This window comes from Borostomias antarcticus (assembly GCF_949987555.1).
Source record: "Borostomias antarcticus genome assembly, chromosome: 5".
NCBI lineage: Eukaryota > Metazoa > Chordata > Actinopteri > Stomiiformes > Stomiidae > Borostomias > Borostomias antarcticus.
In genome coordinates, this window is record NC_140238.1 from 33662150 (window position 1) to 33680982 (window position 18833).

General features: G+C 44.9%; 1 protein-coding gene across 1 annotated transcript; it reads left to right on the forward strand.

The window, feature by feature from the left end:
* The first annotated feature begins 6313 nt into the window (after positions 1-6313).
* On the forward strand, positions 6314-17894 carry prkcsh (PRKCSH beta subunit of glucosidase II). The gene is made up of 17 exons (XM_084437779.1): positions 6314-6367; positions 7022-7128; positions 7485-7601; positions 7731-7826; positions 8675-8732; positions 9478-9595; positions 9963-10092; positions 11674-11758; positions 12271-12349; positions 12513-12599; positions 12980-13132; positions 13225-13315; positions 14939-15008; positions 15220-15309; positions 15420-15494; positions 15591-15690; positions 17436-17894. The coding sequence occupies exons 2-17, from the start codon at positions 7035-7037 to the stop codon at positions 17580-17582; spliced, it is 1590 nt and encodes a 529-aa protein (XP_084293905.1). The 5' UTR covers positions 6314-6367; positions 7022-7034; the 3' UTR covers positions 17583-17894.
* The last annotated feature ends 939 nt before the right edge of the window (positions 17895-18833 follow it).

Sequence of the window (18833 nt, forward strand, 5' to 3'; positions counted from 1 at the left end):
GTGGAGTGGGAGTTGGAGTCTTTCCGGCAGGTTTTCTGAGGAACTACAAACAAAGAGGCTCTGAGGAAAACATTAATAATAACGCTCGGCCAATGAGGACAGAGTAACCCTCTGGAACTGACATGCATTCACTAATAAACATATACAACTAAATGCATTAATGTTAACACACACACACACGCACTTATAAACATATACAACTAAATGCATTAATGTTAACACACACACGCACACGCACGCACACACACGCGTTAAGACATTTGGTACACACACATGCACATACAGTGTAAATACACACACAGACAAACAAACACACACACACACACACACCTCTCACATACAACTGCACACTTGCTACACACTTGTTCGTGTGTGTGTGTGCGTGTGTGCGCCCGCGTGTGTGTGTATGTGGGGGACTTAGTTCTGAATCTCTTTGGAAAAAGCCATCTCTTAATGGAGTATTTAGTCGTGTGTGTCAGTATTAATACTGTAGTTCATGTTTGTTAGAATCTCAACAGGAAGTCCATTCTCCTCAGAAAAGATACACACTTCAGAAACACTTATTTTCCATTTTTGTCGGAAAGAATATGGACATTTTGCAAAGTAGTAGGAGAGGAAGAGAGGATGAGAGGAAGAGGACGACAGAGAGGATGATTCTGTGGTGAAGGGGCCCCCCAGGGGTCTCGGTGCAAGATGGCCGTGTGCCTTTCTGAACCTCCAGCTCCCTGGACGGAGCTGTCGCGAAGCAATGCATCATGGGACAGGAGTGTCTGCTTTTGTCTTCGTTTTTGATTGTCACTTAAGATCTTAGCTGTTGGTCATTTGCAGTGTGTGACACACACACTCTGTTTGTTTGTGGGGTTTGTTTTCATCTGTCCGTCTTCCTTGTGTTGATGTTCTGTTGAGAAGATTCCTCAGAACTCTAGAATGAGAACAGTCTCTTAATCCCACCTCCTCAATCCCACTTTACCACCAACGGACTCTTCTACGACTGACGTTTCTTATGAGAGGATTTTCTTTGTACTTTCTGAGGAGAAGCCATGTGATGCTTTGGAGCATATGTTATGCCTATTTTCTATTTATCAGAGTTTCGCCGAATATGTTGGAAGGATTTGAATATTTTCATAAGCAGTAGAAATTCACACTCCACCTCTCATCCACACTGTGTGTCTCGTGCTCAGTCTGTCTCCACACTTTGCTTCAGTTCTCACCAAAGCGTAAAGGATGAGACCAGGGATGAGAGACCAGGGATGAGAGAGTTGGACACGCTGGTTTTATGGGCAGAGAAATATCCGGGAGGCGGAGTTCTGGTGCGGAGGAGGAGAGAGGAGGAGGAGAGAGGAGGAGGAGAGAGGAGGAGAGAGGAGGAGAGAGGAGGAGGAGAGAGGAGGAGAGAGGAGGAGGAGAGAGGAGGAGGAGGAGGAGAGAGGAGGAGAGAGGAGGAGAGAGGAGGAGGAGAACACTTGGCCAAAAGGAGGACTGGCAGCGTTAGTCCCAAATCATCCTTATTATGTTTGAAGCTTTTTTGCCTTAATGTCACATGCAGGATCAATACACACCTGCTACTATGTACATTTATATATGTAAATGTCCTCGTATATTTATACCATGTCTGTGAGTATCTGTGTGTCTTCACACAACGTACCTAGCATCTGGTATTGAGGAGAGAGGATGACATTGCTACTGCATAGTCACTGTTGTTGTTGTCGTTGTTGTTGTTGTCGTTGTTGTTGTCGTCGTTGTTGTTGTCATGAGAGATCAATGCATTTTAAGCCCCAGTGCACATGAAGGGATGCAGAAGACGTTTGTTTTTTTTACCCTCACAGTTTTTCTAGCTGGAAATAAACCAAGTCGTGGTTATGAAGGTGACTGATGATTAATATGAGGGTGGGAGAGAGAGAGAGAGAGAGAGAGAGAGAGAGAGAGAGGGAGAGAGAGGGAGAGAGAGAGAGGGAGAGAGAGGGAGAGAGAGATAGGGTGAGAGAGAGAGAGAGAGAGAGAGAGAGAGAGAGAGAGGGAGAGAGAGAGGGAGAGAGAAAGAGAGAGAGAGGGAGAGAGAGAGAGAGGGAGAGAGAGAGAGGGAGGGGGAGGGAGATAGGGTGTGTTTTGTTGTCATGCGCTGTATGTGTCGTCACCCTGATGGTCAGGATTTGATCACTACAACTTGAATTATTCACAGTTGGACTTTCCTCATCGCTGAGGCTCTTAATTGGTCAGGAGAAGCTGGTTTCTGCTGGTCAGTGACTGGTCTATCTGAAGAGGCCTGTGCCTGTGTGAGCAGGATCCCGAGTGTCTGGCCAGCCTTGTGATTGGACGGAGCAGCATTGCGGTGTCACCGCACTGGCCTTTAATTGGTGGAATGGGAATCCATGGTAACTGTTGCAGTAATTGGATGACGAGGTTCCCATGCATCTGCCTGTCTAAAGACATTGCTTTGTTTTTGTGGCTTTTTGTTGTCATGAGCTATAGAAACAAACAAATATTGAATTGCCATTTTAACACAATACTGTAGCAATCGTTTCTTATCAAGGAATTATTCAATTGATTCATTGCTGCCATTCTTTTCAAATGATGAAAAGAAAAGCATAGAAAATACCACGTGTGTTTTCTTTGAACAGTTTGTGTACAGTTTTTATTTTTGTATCATTCTGGTGGACGGTCAGGAAATTGAACTACATATTGATGATATATAACTACTAGCGTTATCACAGCTTGTTTTGTATATAATGTGATGTTGGATTGTAAATTATACATTTATCCAAGTAAATTTGTCACAATCATTGACAAAATAACCACGTAGGTCACGTAAATCACTTAAGGTCTATATAGTTCTATAGGTCTATAATGACACCTTCTCTCTCTCTCTCTCTCTCTCTCTCTCTCTCTCTTTAACCCTTCCTCTCTCTCTCTCTCTCTCTCTCTCTTTAACCATTCCTCTCTCTCTCTCTTTAACCCTTCCTCTCTCTCTCTCTCTCTCTCTCTCTCTCTCTTTAACCCTTCCTCTCTCTCTCTCTCTCTCTCTCTCTCTCTCTCTTTAACCCTTCCTCTCTCTCTCTCTCTCTCTCTCTCTCTTTAACCATTCCTCTCTCTCTCTCTTTAACCCTTCCTCTCTCTCTCTCTCTCTCTCTCTCTCTCTCTTTAACCCTTCCTCTCTCTCTCTCTCTCTCTCTCTCTTTAACCATTCCTCTCTCTCTCTCTCTCTCTCTCTCTTTAACCCTTCCTCTCTCTCTCTCTCTCTCTCTCTCTCTCTTTAACCCTTCCTCTCTCTCTCTCTCTCTCTCTCTCTCTTTAACCATTCCTCTCTCTCTCTCTCTCTCTCTCTCTCTTTAACCCTTCCTCTCTCTCTCTCTCTCTTTTAACCCTTCCTCTCTCTCTCTCTCTCTCTCTCTTTAACCCTTCCTCTCTCTCTCTCTCTCTCTCTCTCTCTTTTTAACCCTTCCTCTCTCTCTCTCTCTCTCTCTTTAACCCTTCCTCTCTCTCTCTCTCTCTCTCTCTCTCTTTAACCCTTCCTCTCTCTCTCTCTCTCTTTAACCCTTCCTCTCTCTCTCTCTCTCTCTCTCTCTCTCTTTAACCCTTTCTCTCTCTCTCTCTCTCTCTCTCTTTAACCCTTCCTCTCTCTCTCTCTCTCTCTCTCTCTCTTTTTAACCCTTCCTCTCTCTCTCTCTCTCTCTCTCTTTAACCCTTCCTCTCTCTCTCTCTCTCTCTCTCTCTTTAACCCTTCCTCTCTCTCTCTCTCTCTCTCTCTCTCTCTCTCTCTCTCTCTTTTAACCATTCCTCTCTCTCTCTCTCTCTCTCTCTCTCTCTCTCTCTCTCTTTTAACCCTTCCTCTCTCTCTCTCTCTCTCTCTCTCTTTAACCCTTCCTCTCTCTCTCTCTCTCTCTCTCTTTAACCCTTCCTCTCTCTCTCTCTCTCTCTCTCTCTCTAACCCTTCCTCTCTCTCTCTCTCTCTCTCTCTCTCTTGTTCTATCATGTCCTCACACTCACTGAATTGTCCGCATTCTAATTGTATACAAAGGATATGAGTTGATTCTTTGGTGGAATGAAAAGTCTTTGGTACCAGCACTTTATTTTGGGCGGGTTGTGAGACAGGTGCCGTGGTTCCTGTAGGGTTCAGTAGGTTTACTGTGTGTTGGATGATTGTTAGTTCAAATAAAGCTTTGATTGATTGATTGATTGTTAGTTAACTGTCACTCTCTGATTGCATTGCATCGGGCCAGGTTGCCAACCCTTTTACCATTAGCTACATAATAAAGCTAATCCCCATTGGTCAGAATCTGTAGAAAATGATCATTATCAATAACCCATGAGTGTTCATGTAAAAAAAATGACATATATCTATGGATAAAGTCACATTGTGTGGCTCAAGCAATGAAAGGAAGAAAAAAACGTCTGGTCATGGACATGACTGGGCCATTTCCTAAACCATCTTCTTTCTTAGTCACTTATACAGTAGACTCCCTCTGAGAAGAATTCTGTGGGCTTTAATTCATGTGTTTGTTCACAAGTTAGGAAAACTATATAAATTGAAAAAACACAATGAAATGATTGTAATATTTGTAAATTATATTGCTGTAATGTGTAAAATGTGTCCAAGTTATTTTTTATTATATTATTTTTATGAAAGGTTTTCCTCTGAGAGAACTGAGGTGTCATTTTGTGAATAAAATGCATTTAATAAGCAAAAAGCTATATATATAAATCAATTATATATCAGTATATTTTTCTTTTAATTTCACTGTTCGGTACTGTAAAGTGTGTTAAGATAACAAATAAAGGACGATTTTTTTATATCAAAGCAAATTTGCAAAGTAAACGACTTCATTTGTTGCCATAACCAATAAAAAGGTATGATGCTCAGAGGAAGCAGCTCTTTCACCCTGCCTGTCAAGAAACTCTGTGAGAGAGCGTTAATGATCCCAACGTGTGCTATCTGAACCTCATCATCCTGCTGCTGTCCAATCAAAGCAGGAACAGGAGAGGGGACCTAGTGTGGGCTTTTATGATTGGCTTAGGTTCCCCGTCAGATTCAGTTTCCATGGGAATAACAACAGCCTGACTGATCGATTCATTAGCCTCCATTATGAAAATGGACCGATAAAGTGATCTTATTATTATGAGTATTGTCCATCCATCCATCCATCGTCATGTCCTTTCAAAAATAATGTTCTACGTTTTAGGCCAGTGTACATTGTAGAGTAGCCTAGATGAGATAGGTTGAGCTACTGATAAGCATACTGTAGGTTTCAAATTGGACACTGCATGATATCTCCCTAATAAAGGCACTCTGCATGTCTGTCTCAATGTTCTCAACATCCATGCACTGTATGAAGTTGATATGCAGCAGGTGTATTGCTCAGGACCCAACGATGTGCAGCATGTGTATCTGAGTGAAACAAGAGTCCTTGTGAGTCCCGAGTAGATAGTGAATTGTTGGTTAAACTCACTCCCCCAAATGTCCACCCATGCCGACGAAGAGCTTGCTTTTCATTGCCATAGCTGGTTAAAGAGGTGTTTGTCACATGGCAGACCAGGGTTCAAATCTACCCCTGGCCAAGCAGAAACGCACGGGTTACATCCTGTAGTTGAAATGCAAAGGTCACATACTGTAGTTGAAATGCATGCGTTACACAGTGTGTTCCAGAAACATAAGCGAAAACCCCACTTTCGCCCCATCTTTGTAGTTCTAGGCAAGTTAGCTATTGTTAGCCATTGTTAGAATGATAACTATGCTATTTTGCTCATATGCACTTGAGTCTCCCACATTGAGACTCAAATGATACAGAAGCACTAATAAACAGTCTACAGGTTTCAGAGTAGCCTATTGGGTATGAAAATAATTTTTTTTTTAAAAAGAAGTATTTTTATTTTTTATTATGCATAGCAATAGCCTTTGTAAGGAATTAGTTATGAGTAGTATTGCACTGGCTCGGGCAATGGTGCGCGCAGAACGGGTCACTGACGGACACTGCACTGGTTCAAATCCTTTCAGATTGTCCTCTGATCAAGTTCATTCATTTATGGAAACAGATGTGATCTCAGGACACATTTTAAGATGACAACATCAGCCATTCAATGTCCTGCTACTTGGTACAAAACATAACAAATCAGACGTTTAGACCATTGGAAACATGGTAAAAACATGAGTTAGAATAGGCTAATCTGTTCATATCTTTCCATAATCTTCTGGATGTAAAGAGCATCTTGCATGAGATGGCTGCTTCCAGCGCATTACCCAGAGTACACCTCTTCGGACGTCTCCCTAGGTTTCCTCCAATCAGCAGGTCCGATACATGACATGGACCAATCAGAGAACAACACATTTAGCAGTGCCCTGAGAGTTGTAGTCTGCACTGCGGAACAAGGAAGGGTAATGAATGATTACTTTTAATATATCATATTCTCTTGTGATCACAAGTCACCACCGATGTGTGAACATTGTAGTCGAATACAGTGTTTATTATTAAAGTAATCATCGGCCTATGTTTGGTTAGAAGTGTATCAAGTAGCCACATAGAGCTAAACTAGCTCACTAACGTGAACGGTGTATCAGACAGAAGGAATTATCTCTGATAGAGGCTCTACTATCTAACTATCTACTATCTAACTATCTACTATCTAACTATCTACTATCTAACTATCTACTGCAGAATCACTTGTTATTGCATTGACAAGCGAATATCTTTTTTTTTTACCCGTCTTTCTATATTAAAGACGTGTGTGAAGTGTGTTTCATGGACGGTGGCTCGGAGGGTCATTGAAGTCTTGTTGGTTGGAGCTATGTTTATCAGTATACTGCACTGTAACTTTTATTCCTATATTCTATTTGTCCTGCTTTTTGTTTAAATGTCTATAATGACTTGCTTTTTGTTTTAATGCTTTTAATTTGTCCTGCCTTTTGTTTTAAATGTCTATAATGTCTTGCTTTTTGTTTTAATGCTTTTAATGTCTCATGTAAAGCACCTTGAATTGCCCTGTGGCTGAAATGTGCTTTATAAATAAACTTGCCTTGCCTTGGTTTCAGGTCAGACTGCATCATGACTTGTGCGAAGCTACTGATGTTCACGAGCCTGGCGCTGGGCGCGTGCACTGCGGTGGAGATCCAGCGGCCGCGCGGGGTTCCTCTCTCAAGTCAGTAATATTTACTCATTAAAATAATCTCTCCGGTGCAATAGGCTCTGTGCACCAGCTCCACTACTTCCTGAGAGTCACTTGGCATCTTTATTTTCTGTCCTATAATATATGATTGGATTTAGTGATTAATCAGGTGTGCGCTGGGTTTGCCGCACACCTGATTAATCACTTAATCCAATCATATAGGACAGGAAATCTAGATGCCAAGTGACTTTCAGGAAGTAGTGGAGCTGGTGCACAGAGCCTATAGATCCTCGCCTCGCACTACTAATGAATAAACAAGGATTCTGAAGCAATTCGTTTTTTTTAATGATCATGACATTGACATTTCATCTAATATCTGTCATCCACAGAGCGTCAGTTCTATGAAGAGAGCAAGCCGTTCACCTGTCTGGACGGCTCTCGGACCATCCCGTTCGACAGGGTCAACGATGACTACTGTGACTGCAGGGATGGGTCAGACGAGCCCGGTGAGTGCCTCTCACCTCCCCACAACACCGAGCCACCTGTCATGGCACACCTGACATGCCATCTGCTTCTGTGTCCCGTTAGCCATTCATTAGGCTACAGCCCTACCTGACAGGTGTTACATCTTCTAGGTACCTCCGCTTGCCCTAACGGCAGCTTCCACTGCACCAACGCTGGCTTCCGCCCCGCCTTCATCCCCTCCTCACGCATCAATGACGGCATCTGCGGTAAGAATATAACGTACAGCGACAGTATAAGGTGGTTTTAACGCCCGCACTCGGGAGGGGCGGTCGGAACGCCCAAACGCAGTGACAAGACTGATTTCTGGGCTTGTGCTAGCGACATTTTAAACTGCAACGGAAAAGTAAACAACTCTCCTACAATTACATATCAGAGAGTCTACATTCATGTTTTCAGATTATGTGCATATTTAGTTATAAAAACAACCACAAATCATCACTATGAATTCTGTGAAGTGTCGCCCTGAAAATATTGCTCAGCGATGCTTCGTCATTGTATTATAATCCCATATTACTGTACCAACGTTACTGTACATAGGAGTTGGTTGAATGGGCGTTAACGCAGCCTCCCTCCAGGATTCCAAATCGCAGCGCTATCGTCCAAATTAGCAACCCAGTTTATAACCGCCACAACGACACTAGATTTGAAAACCAGAATTGTTTAGAGGACACTTTGAGGTATAAAGTCAGCTAAATTATTATCAACAAACGTCTGGTTTTATACATTTACAGTTTTTGTGACGTTGTCACCTCAGAGTGGGTGTTAACGTAGCCTCTTCCACTAAGAATATCCTCACTGAATCTGGGCCAGGTTCACTATCCACTCTACTCAGGCTAAGGGTTTAATGATGTGTATGCAGGTGTGTAAAGTAGTTGTGTAAAGTGGTTGTGTAAAGTAGTTGTGTAAAGTAGTTGTGTAAAGTGGTTGTGTAAAGTGGTTGTGTAAAGTGGTTGTGTAAAGTAGTTGTGTAAAGTAGTTTTGTAAAGTAGTTGTGTAAAGTGGTTGTGTAAAGTAGTTGTGTAAAGTAGTTGTGTAAAGTGCTCTTTCTCCACAGACTGCTGTGACTCCACAGATGAGTACAACAGCGGCGCCGCGTGTCAGAACACCTGTAGGTGAGTCACCGTCCGTTCAACAACGCCCTCGTCCGTAGCTGCAAGGCATCATGGGAGTCGTGGTGAAACCGTCCATACATCAACGCCGTCCGTACATCAACGCCGTCATCTGTAGCTGCAGGGCATCATGGTCTTGAGAGGGAGTGTCTGTTACGACTCTCGCCACTCTCAAGCAGCAGTTGATTGTTCTTGGGTTATTCAAGATGGAGAATTCTGGAAACTGGAAAGAAGAGATGCAAAGAAATGTTTGGCCTCATTTCCACTAGTCTGAGTTATGGTATTAAATGACACGCTTCCATTTAACACTGGAAATATACGAATTCTGTGAGTTCCCAGGTTTCTCAGCTCAGTCCATGTTGAGTCTTATTGTGTTCAGGTTTCAGTCCACGTTCAGTCTTATTGTGTTCAGGTTTTTTATTGTGTTCAGGTTTCTCATGTCAGTCCACGTTGAGTCTTATTGTGTTCAGGTTTCTTATTGTGTTCAGGTTTCTCATGTCAGTCCACGTTGAGTCTTATTGTGTTCAGGTTTTTTATTGTGTTCAGGTTTCTCATGTCAGTCCACGTTGAGTCTTATTGTGTTCAGGTTTTTTATTGTGTTCAGGTTTCTCATGTCAGTCCACGTTGAGTCTTATTGTGTTCAGGTTTCTTATTGTGTTCAGGTTTCTCAGCTCGGTCCATGTTGAGTCTTATTGTGTTCAGGTTCCTCATGTCAGTCCATGTTGAGTCTTATTGTTGTGATTTGCAGGGATCTGGGCCATAAGGAGAGGGAGAGTCTTCAGAAGCTGGCTGAGGTCGCCAAGGAGGGTTTCCTGCTGAAGCAGCAGCTCATACATGAGGCCCAGAAGGGCCAGGAGGAGAAGCAGGTGAGAACCAGGAAGCTACGAGAGGGGCGGCTGTAGCTCAGTTGGTAGAGCGGGTCGTTCAGTGATCGAAGGGTCAGTGGTTCGAATCCCAGCTCCAACTGTCCACATGTCGAAGTGTCCTTGAGCAAGACACCTAACCCAAAATTGCTCCCAATGAGCAGGTTAGCACCTTGCATGGCAGCTACCGCCATTGGTGTGTGAATGTGTGTGAATGGGTGAATGAGAGGCCATTGTAAAGCGCTTTGAGTGCCGCTAAGGTGGAAAAGCGCTATATAAGTGCCGTCCATTTACCATTTACTAGAGATCAGAGATGGTTGACTCAGACATGGAGGGTTTTCATCATGAATGTGAGTGGTTGTTTCTGCAGGGCAAAGTGTCCGAGCTTCAGACCAGCAAAAAGGACTTTGAGGATAAGTTGGAGGCTCTGAGAACGGTGAAGGAAACGGCAGAGGAGCCAGAAAAAGAAGCTAAAGAGCGCCACCTTAAGGCCTGGGAGGGTATGTATGGTTGTGTTATAGACCTGCTGTAATGGAACCTCATGTCACCAGGCTCTTCTCCGAGGAGCAGGTTTCCATTCACTATCACATTCAGTTCCTGTTTAGTTAACACACACACACACACACACACACACACACATACACACAGACATACACCAGCCCACTTCCGGCTTTAGGCCTGGGCCATAGCAAACACACACCAGTATTTGCCATGTCTTTCCTATGAAGCCGGTAGACAAACATACTCCTGGAGCTTGCTCCATCGCCTTGTTGAGAGGGGTCAGGGAAGAATTTTTACAGCTCACTTATCTGGCCCCCGGGTGATTACTGTTTTTTTGCTTCCCTCTGGAATATGTAGAGAGTGGGTCGTATGCCCACCTCCCTTGTTCTCTGTAAAGCGCATTGTGTTGCCTCTGGGTATGAAATGCGCTATACAAATAAAGCTTTGATTGATTGATTTATTGATTGATAGAGTCTGCCTACTCAGAGCGGTTATCCGGAGGATGGAACTGGACCTAGATACGAGTTAGACCGCTAAAATGCAGAGTGATTGGTCCCTGACTATCGCTGTAGACCGGTAGAACGCAAAGCGATTGGCCCCAGACTAAGAGCCCGCCCACTCACACCTGTGGGATGGTGCAACCTCATCTTCACCAGATCTACAGTGCAAAGCGAACGCCCCCAGACCAACAGTGATGGCTGCTTTCAAATGCAGAGGACTCTCCCATTTCAGGGTAGAAAAATGTCCTGGGTTCTTGATTCAGTGGGTTGTACCTGTATACTTCAAGTTCCCAAAACATGCCTACATTTGGTTGCTTACTTGGAAAAAAAAAAAATGAAAAAAAAAATTGTTGTTGCTAAGAACCACTGTGCCGTTTATCCACTTTCATAAAGCCGTTGGCCTCTCAAATAAGTGGGGAGTAGGGTTGCACATTTCAAGGAATTTCATTAATCGATAACTGTTAACCTTAAACGATAGTGGATTAATTGATAAGAACGCCCCGCGCTGGACTGCGCTTTGCTCGCTTCATTTTTGCGTCTTCTTCCGCTGTGTCGTTGAAATTTCCCAGCATCCCAATTATCCTTCACTACATGGCGGCGCCCTCATGTGCAGTCAGACCCTAAATCATGATTACATTTCACACAACTCCCGTTGATAATGTTCGTTCCCCCCAAAAAGTTCCTTTCCATTAACAAGCAGTTAATCGAGTTATCAAATCTTACTTGAGTAAATTCTTATTTGCAATTAATGGATAGTGGATGAACTATTAGCATCCCTAGTGGGGAGCAGTGCCCATCAGCCAGCATCGCTCCACTATGAGCCCACTTGACCTGAAGAAAACATCCAGACCATAGGGGCGGGGTATTATCTTTATATTCCCTTTGAGATGCTAGCTATACAGTGCTAGTAAAACATTTACTTTCAAGGAAATGGCTAAAAATAGACTGTAATTGGAAAATGAATGAATGATCAATATTATGCTATTGATACGGTCTTCTTGATGTGTGTGTTGGTCTTCTTGATGTGTGTGTTGGTCTTCTTGATGTGTGTGTTATCTGTACGATGTGTGTTTGTTTTAGATCAGAAGGAGATAGTTCGTAAGGTGAAGGACAAAGCCAAGATGGCGCAGGCCTTTCTGGAGCTGGACGATGATGCGGACGGCTAGTGAGTTTATTTATGTACCTTCCAGCGCATCTGGAACGTTCTCACACCTTGTCACTTGTTCTGCATGTTGTCATGTTACAGCCTTATTCCAAAATTGATTCAATTAAAAAAACTAAACATCAATCTACACCCCATAAGGACAAAGTGAAATGTTTTTTTTTAGAATTTTTGGCAAATGTATTAAAAATAAAACAGTGAAATATCACATGTACATGGGTGTTGCACCTTTGGCAGCGTTTAGTGATTAGTTGAGTCCACCTGTGGTGAAAAACAAAAATGTGTGAAGGGGTGTGAGTACTTTCTGGATGCACTATAGTGTGTGTGTGTGTGTGTGTGTGCGTGTGTGTGTGTGTGTGTGCGTGCGTGCGTGCGTGCGTGTGTGTGTCCAGTTTCTTCTGTGTTCCTCAGTAAAGTGCATTGTGTTGCCTCTGCGTATGAAATGCGCCGTACAAATAAAGTTTGATTTGGTTTGACTCAGCGAGTGACTAACATGGTGGTTCTGTTCGCTCCAGTGTTTCAGTGAATGAGCTCCAGTCCCACCCCGAGCTGGACCGGGACTCCGACGGTACTCTGACAGGAACAGAGGTCCAGGTGAGACGTTCTCTCATGTTCCATCGCGTTCTCTCCGTATCCTGGGAACACGTTCCATCTCATTACTCATCCTGGATGCCAGGATCTCTTAGATACGGTTCCTTTGATTTGATGCGTTATTGCTTCCAACCAAGTCTGATGGGAAGCGTGTTGTGTGCTTCAGCAAGCCCTGCTGGGAGGAACAGACAGAGTGGACACCGTAGGGTTTGAGGCTGTGTGGGGTCGCATCAACGACAAGTACATATCAGAGGTAAGAGCTTCCTGTGCGTCCTGAACTTCCTGTCCTGAGCAGAACCGACTAGAACCGAGGGTCGAGTTGCAAAAGGACCTGAAAGTGCCAGGATTGATCTCACTGGGGGGATTTAAATCCACTTTAAAAGACTATGAACCCAGTTCTCTTGGTCAGTGAAACCGTGTTTGATAACTTGCTCTACAACTGATTCTTGCTGTGAACGTATGTCTCTGTATTATCTGTTATGTTTCTTTTATTGTTGTAACTTTGTTTCTGCTGCCTTCTTGGCCAGATCGCTCTTGAAAATGAGATTTTAATCTCAATGATGACTATCTGGTTAAATAAAGGATTTGATTTGATTTGAGGTGTGTGAGTGACCATGTAACTGTCCATCCCAGGCGGACATCCAGGTCCCAGTAGAGGAGACCGCCCAGGAGGAGACGAAGGAGCCAATCCCAGACACCGACGCTGACCAGTACCCCGAGGATGACGGAGAGGAGGAGGAGGATGACGACGATGAAGACGACGACACTGAGGATGACGAGGAAAAGGTACGACCAGCCGACGGTCTTCAGGGGCGGTCTGTCGGCCCGGCTGGAGGAGGCGGAGGCGTCGTGTCAGTAACGGTGTGTTTGTTGTTCAGACCCCGCCCACTGTGAGGTCACCGGAGCGGAAGGAGGAGGACGAGGGCTCCATGCCCCCGTACGACCCGGAGACCCTGACCCTGATCGATGGTGGGTTTATCCAGCGCTCACAACGGGCTTGCAGCGTGTTTAATGCACAGTATCACATTCCAGTCACAGACACACAAACACTAGCAAGTTATCATTGATTACCAGCTGACACTGAGAATACCAGCCTCTAAAAAGTCACGTGTTAAGGTGTGAAGAGTCCCAGTAGAAACATAGCCTGCTGTTCATAAGGCGGATTCAGCATAATTAAGCGATCATTTTGGGCAGGGGAGTTGTTTTTCAGCACAACACCGGCACTATTATCTTCACAACAACAACAACACACAACAACAACTAACAGAAGAGTGAACTATTCTCTTACTACTCAGTAACACAACAAGCTGTAACGGCAACGTTAGAAAGAGATATGTCTGACTTAGATGAGGAGGTTAGTTTATCTGGCGATCCTTACTTGTTTGGAGTGTTTAAGTGCGTTTTCTTTGACTGCTAGCTGGTTTGGTTTGATTGCACTAGCATTATGACGCTAGCATTATTATGACGCTAGCATTATTATGACGCTAGCATTATTATGACGCTAGCATTATTATGACGCTAGCATTATTATGACGCTAGCATTATTATGACGCTAGCATTATTATGACGCTAGCATTATGACGTAAACGCCGGAACGAGAGACGGCACGGAATCAGCCTGAAATGATCTCATCAGTCAGCAACATTATGGGTCGAAAATGAGGCCCAATGTCCCAAATTCTAGACTATCCCTTTAATGTGCACAAACGGCAAGGTTGTCGCTGTCATGAGTGTAAATCAGCACTTTCCCCTGGACTCTTACTGTCAGCTGTTATTAAAATGCGTCGGGTAAACAGGTCAATAAAGGCGGTGATGCAGGAGAGAAACACGACAAAAACACAGCAGACTGACCTCGGTGGAAATGACCAGTCAGTCACACGTCAAACTTGCTTTTCCAGGTAGAATTTGTAATTTTTTTTATTCTTTGAGTGCAAAATCACACCAAGGTGCCTCAATGTACCTTACAACAAAATTAAAAACAACACAGAAATGAACAGACAAGAACACGGACAGACAGACAAATGTTAAAAACGCATGGGCAGAAAACGACAAGCAATATACAGTACAAGCATCATAGTACAGTGAAATAGAACAATATAAACGATAAATAGAGTAGGAACGACACGCTGCATGTTTCATAGCGTCCCTCTGCTGTGACCGGTAGTGAGGGAGAGCGTTTATCTGAGTGAGAGATCACAATCATCACAATGATCACAATGATCACAATGATCGGTAAGTTGCAACATTTCTGTCTCTTTATTAGGCCATGTTAGTCCTTTCAGCTGCCTCTTTTTAATGTTGTTCTGTTATGGGTCTGTACTTTAACTTGGCAGGTTCAGAAGAGTCAAAGATGGGCTCATTTTCTCATTAGTGGTTCATAATAACCTTCAGAAAGGTGCTTATTAGTTTATTATTTTATTAACACCACCTCTGGTCCACAGAGAGAAACCGGTTGTGAAGCCCTGATCTAGAACAACGGCTGCAGGAAATGACAGTTGAAAGCATTCATTAAGTCTGCGTTTCTTTATACAGATCTGCTCTACTTGTGTATCTTTGCGTGTCCAGTAGCTGAACCTGTAAATCTGCTCCTCAGCTGCCCAGAAATCCCGGGACGAATTCGATGAAGCCGAAAGATCTCTCCGTGAGCTCGAAGACCAAATCAAGTGAGCTTGTCCTCAACTCAACAGATATCACATGTTATCACATGTTATGCACTGTACTCGTATGATAGTACGAGTATGATAGTACGAGTATGATGATAGTACGAGTATGATAGTATGAGTATGATAGTACGAGTATGATAGTACAAGTATGATAGTACCAGTATGATAGTACGAGTATGATAGTAATACAAACCTGTGTTTTCTTCTCCAGGAATCTTGAGAAGGAGATTTCATTTGACTTCGGACCAAGTGCAGAGTTTGCTTACCTCTACAGCCAGTGCTATGAGTTAAGCACTAGCGAGTGAGTGAAATAGCTTGTGTATCTATGTGGCGTCGAGAGTAACATGTTGTTTACATACTGTATGAACGTGGAACTGAGACTGAAGACTAGTGCTCCTCTTGTCTTCTCAGGTACATCTATAGATTGTGTCCTTTCAATCGAGTCGTACAGAAACCCAAGTTTGGGGGATCAGAGACCAACCTTGGGTGAGAGAACCCCCCCTTGTCTTAACCTCGTTTTAGAGGCCCGATGTGAGTGTAAATGACCTCTGACCCTTGTCTCTCTGGCTCCTCGTCGCCCAGCACCTGGGGCAGCTGGGCCGGGCCGGAGGGGAACATCTACTCCATGATGAAGTTTGACCACGGGACCGGCTGCTGGCAAGGCCCCAACAGATCCACCACCGTGAGTCTGGACTCCTCTTCAGTCCACCCCTCCTCCTCCCTCCTCAGTTCCCCTCCTCCTCCCTCCTCAGTCCACCCCCCACCCCTCCTCAGTCCACTGGGTTACCCCAGCCCCCCCCCTCCCTCCTCAGTCCACCCCCCCTCCCTCCTCAGTCCACCCTCCCCCCCCTAATCCACTGGTTTATCCCAGTTAGTCTGATACCCCCCCCCCCCCTAGCCCACTGGTTTACCCCAGTTAGTCTGATACCCCCCCCCCCCCTAGCCCACTGGTTTACCCCAGTTAGTCTGATACCCCCCCCCCCCCTAGCCCACTGGTTTACCCCAGTTAGTCTGATACCCCCCCCCCCCTAGCCCACTGGTTTACCCCAGTTAGTCTGATACCCCCCCCCCCCCTAGCCCACTGGTTTACCCCAGTTAGTCTGATACCCCCCCCCCTAGCCCACTGGTTTACCCCAGTTAGTCTGATACCCCCCCCCCAGTGGTTTACCCCAGTTAGTCTGATACCCCCCCTAGTCCACTGGTTTACCCCAGTTAGTCTGATACCCCCCCCTAGCCCACTGGTTTACCCCAGTTAGTCTGATACCCCCCCCTAGCCCACTGGTTTACCCCAGTTAGTCTGATACCCCCCCCTAGCCCACTGGTTTACCCCAGTTAGTCTGATACCCCCCCCTAGCCCACTGGTTTACCCCAGTTAGTCTGATACCCCCCCCTAGCCCACTGGTTTACCCCAGTTAGTCTGATACCCCCCCCTAGCCCACTGGTTTACCCCAGTTAGTCTGATACCCCCCCCTAGCCCACTGGTTTACCCCAGTTAGTCTGATACCCCCCCCTAATCCACTGGTTTACCCCAGTTAGTCTGATACCCCCCCCTAGCCCACTGGTTTACCCCAGTTAGTCTGATGCCCCCCCCTAATCCACTGGTTTATCCCAGTCAGTCTGATACCCCCCCTAGCCCACTGGTTTACCCCAGTTAGTCTGATACCCCCCCCTAGCCCACTGGTTTACCCCAGTTAGTCTGATACCCCCCCCTAATCCACTAGTTAGTGTCTAGAGTTCTAGCGTCAAGTCTTCATCACTGTTGCAAATGCATTGAAAGCAAACGCATGACGCTAGAGAACCACTACTAATCACTAATCACTACTAATCACTAATCACTACTAATCACTAATCACTACTAATCACTCTGCTGCTTATGATGATCAACGGCTTCTGACCGCGTATCGCTAGAACTACTAGAGACCCAGACGTGTAGTAAAGACCCTGAGGTCTATGATCCGGTCTATGATCCGGTCAGTCTGTGTAGTAAAGCCCTGAGGTCTATGAACCGGTCTATGAACCGGTCAGTCTGTGTGTAGTAAAGCCCTGAGGTCTATGAACCGGTCAGTCTGTGTGTAGTAAAGACCCTGAGGTCTATGAACCGGTCAGTCTGTGTGTAGTAAAGACCCTGAGGTCTATGAACCGGTCAGTCTGTGTAGTAAAGCCCTGAGGTCTATGAACCGGTCAGTCTGTGTGTAGTAAAGACCCTGAGGTCTATGAACCGGTCAGTCTGTGTAGTAAAGCCCTGAGGTCTATGAACCGGTCAGTCTGTGTGTAGTAAAGACCCTGAGGTCTATGAACCGGTCTATGAACCGGTCAGTCTGTGTAGTAAAGCCCTGAGGTCTATGAACCGGTCAGTCTGTGTAGTAAAGCCCTGAGGTCTATGAAGCGGTCAGTCTGCCCTCAGAGCTGATGGTGCGCTCGTTTCAGGTGAAGCTCACGTGTGGGAAGGAGTCGGTGGTCATGTCCACCTCCGAGCCCAGCCGCTGCGAGTACCTGATGGAGTTCACCACCCCGTCGGCGTGCCAGGAACCCCCCGCGCCGGACGCCGGCTTCCACGAGCACCAGGAGCTCTAGACGCACTCCAACGCCGCGCCGCTGTTAGCACTGAGGCCCCTGACCTGGGCCTGACCTTAGGAAGGACTTAGCGATGTTATATGACACCGATTAATCATTTGTGAACGTGTCATGGCTGTTTTTGTCAGGTTGTTCATTCGGGACCACTGTCTCTCCACCTTTTCCTCTCGGCCAGTTTTCCTGCACTTAACGCTTGGAAAGCAACACCTGGAAGAGGGAGAATCCCAAATGTCTTTTCTGTTGGTCGAACCTCTCTGTTGTCACCTCTGTTGTCACCCCTGTTGTGATGTCTTCCCTGATATTGTGTTTCAATGGCAGTTACTAGTGTCAAAATAGTGTCATTCCGATTGTGGTTTTTGAATAAAGGTGATTTGAAATATTCTCGGCATCATCGCATTTTGTCTCATAAACAACTTGGTACAGTACAGTACTAGTTACTGTAGCACAGCGTGCTGAATGACTTCTTTCTGCAGCGTCATCTACAAATTCAAAGGAAGGAAGGAAGGGAGGTCATCCATTATCTGTCAAAAGCATGATGACAATGACGAGTTCCTCCATTCGACGCCGTATGCTTTAGTGTAACCTTGAGGGAACGAAACTGTTCACCAAATAAAGATAACTTCACTCAGATTTGTAACTTTTATTTTATTTTTTTCTGGCATGTAAAGTACAAATAATTAAACAATTCCATGAAAAAGTCTTCAAGCGTCTTCAGCTGAAATCCCAGTAATAAATACCCTAAACTAAACTGAAAGGTTTATTATTTTTTCTTTGTTACATTTTGTCATTGTTCATTTGGTCGTTTGGAAGTTTGAGATTTCTTCCCACTGACATGGATGCCAGTAGCTATTTTGATCATTTTCTCATTTGATTTGTTCTACCATTCCAGGAAAATGTAAGAAGAACATCAATAAGTAACTCTGTGTCCCCTCTTCTAAATAAATAGACACAAAATACAGTTGGTTGAGAAACAGAAGAACCACTGAGCCCTTTCCAACTCCTCTGACCCCCAAACATCTTTTCCTCCTGCTGCTGGGACTACCTAGAGTTCTGGGCTGCGTCTCAATAACTGGACGTGGCTTCCTTTCCTTGTCCCCTCTCATCTACCTAGAGGTTAACAGACACAGGAGACATGAGGACATGATGGATGGTGTCCACTAGGAATCCAGGGGTCTGTTTCTCCCGTCAGGACAGACAGAGCAGAGGGAATGGGGACAGGAGGAAACTCATCCTCGTCATATTGGACTTCTG

Coding starts and splice junctions, on each gene's coding strand:
- prkcsh (XM_084437779.1), top strand. CDS start 7,035: ATGACTTGTGCGAAGCTACTGATGTTCACGAGCCTGGCGCTGGGCGCG. Junction 8,733..9,477: donor GCGTGTCAGAACACCTGTAG/GTGAGTCACCGT, acceptor TGTGATTTGCAG/GGATCTGGGCCATAAGGAGA. Junction 12,600..12,979: donor ACGACAAGTACATATCAGAG/GTAAGAGCTTCC, acceptor TGTCCATCCCAG/GCGGACATCCAGGTCCCAGT.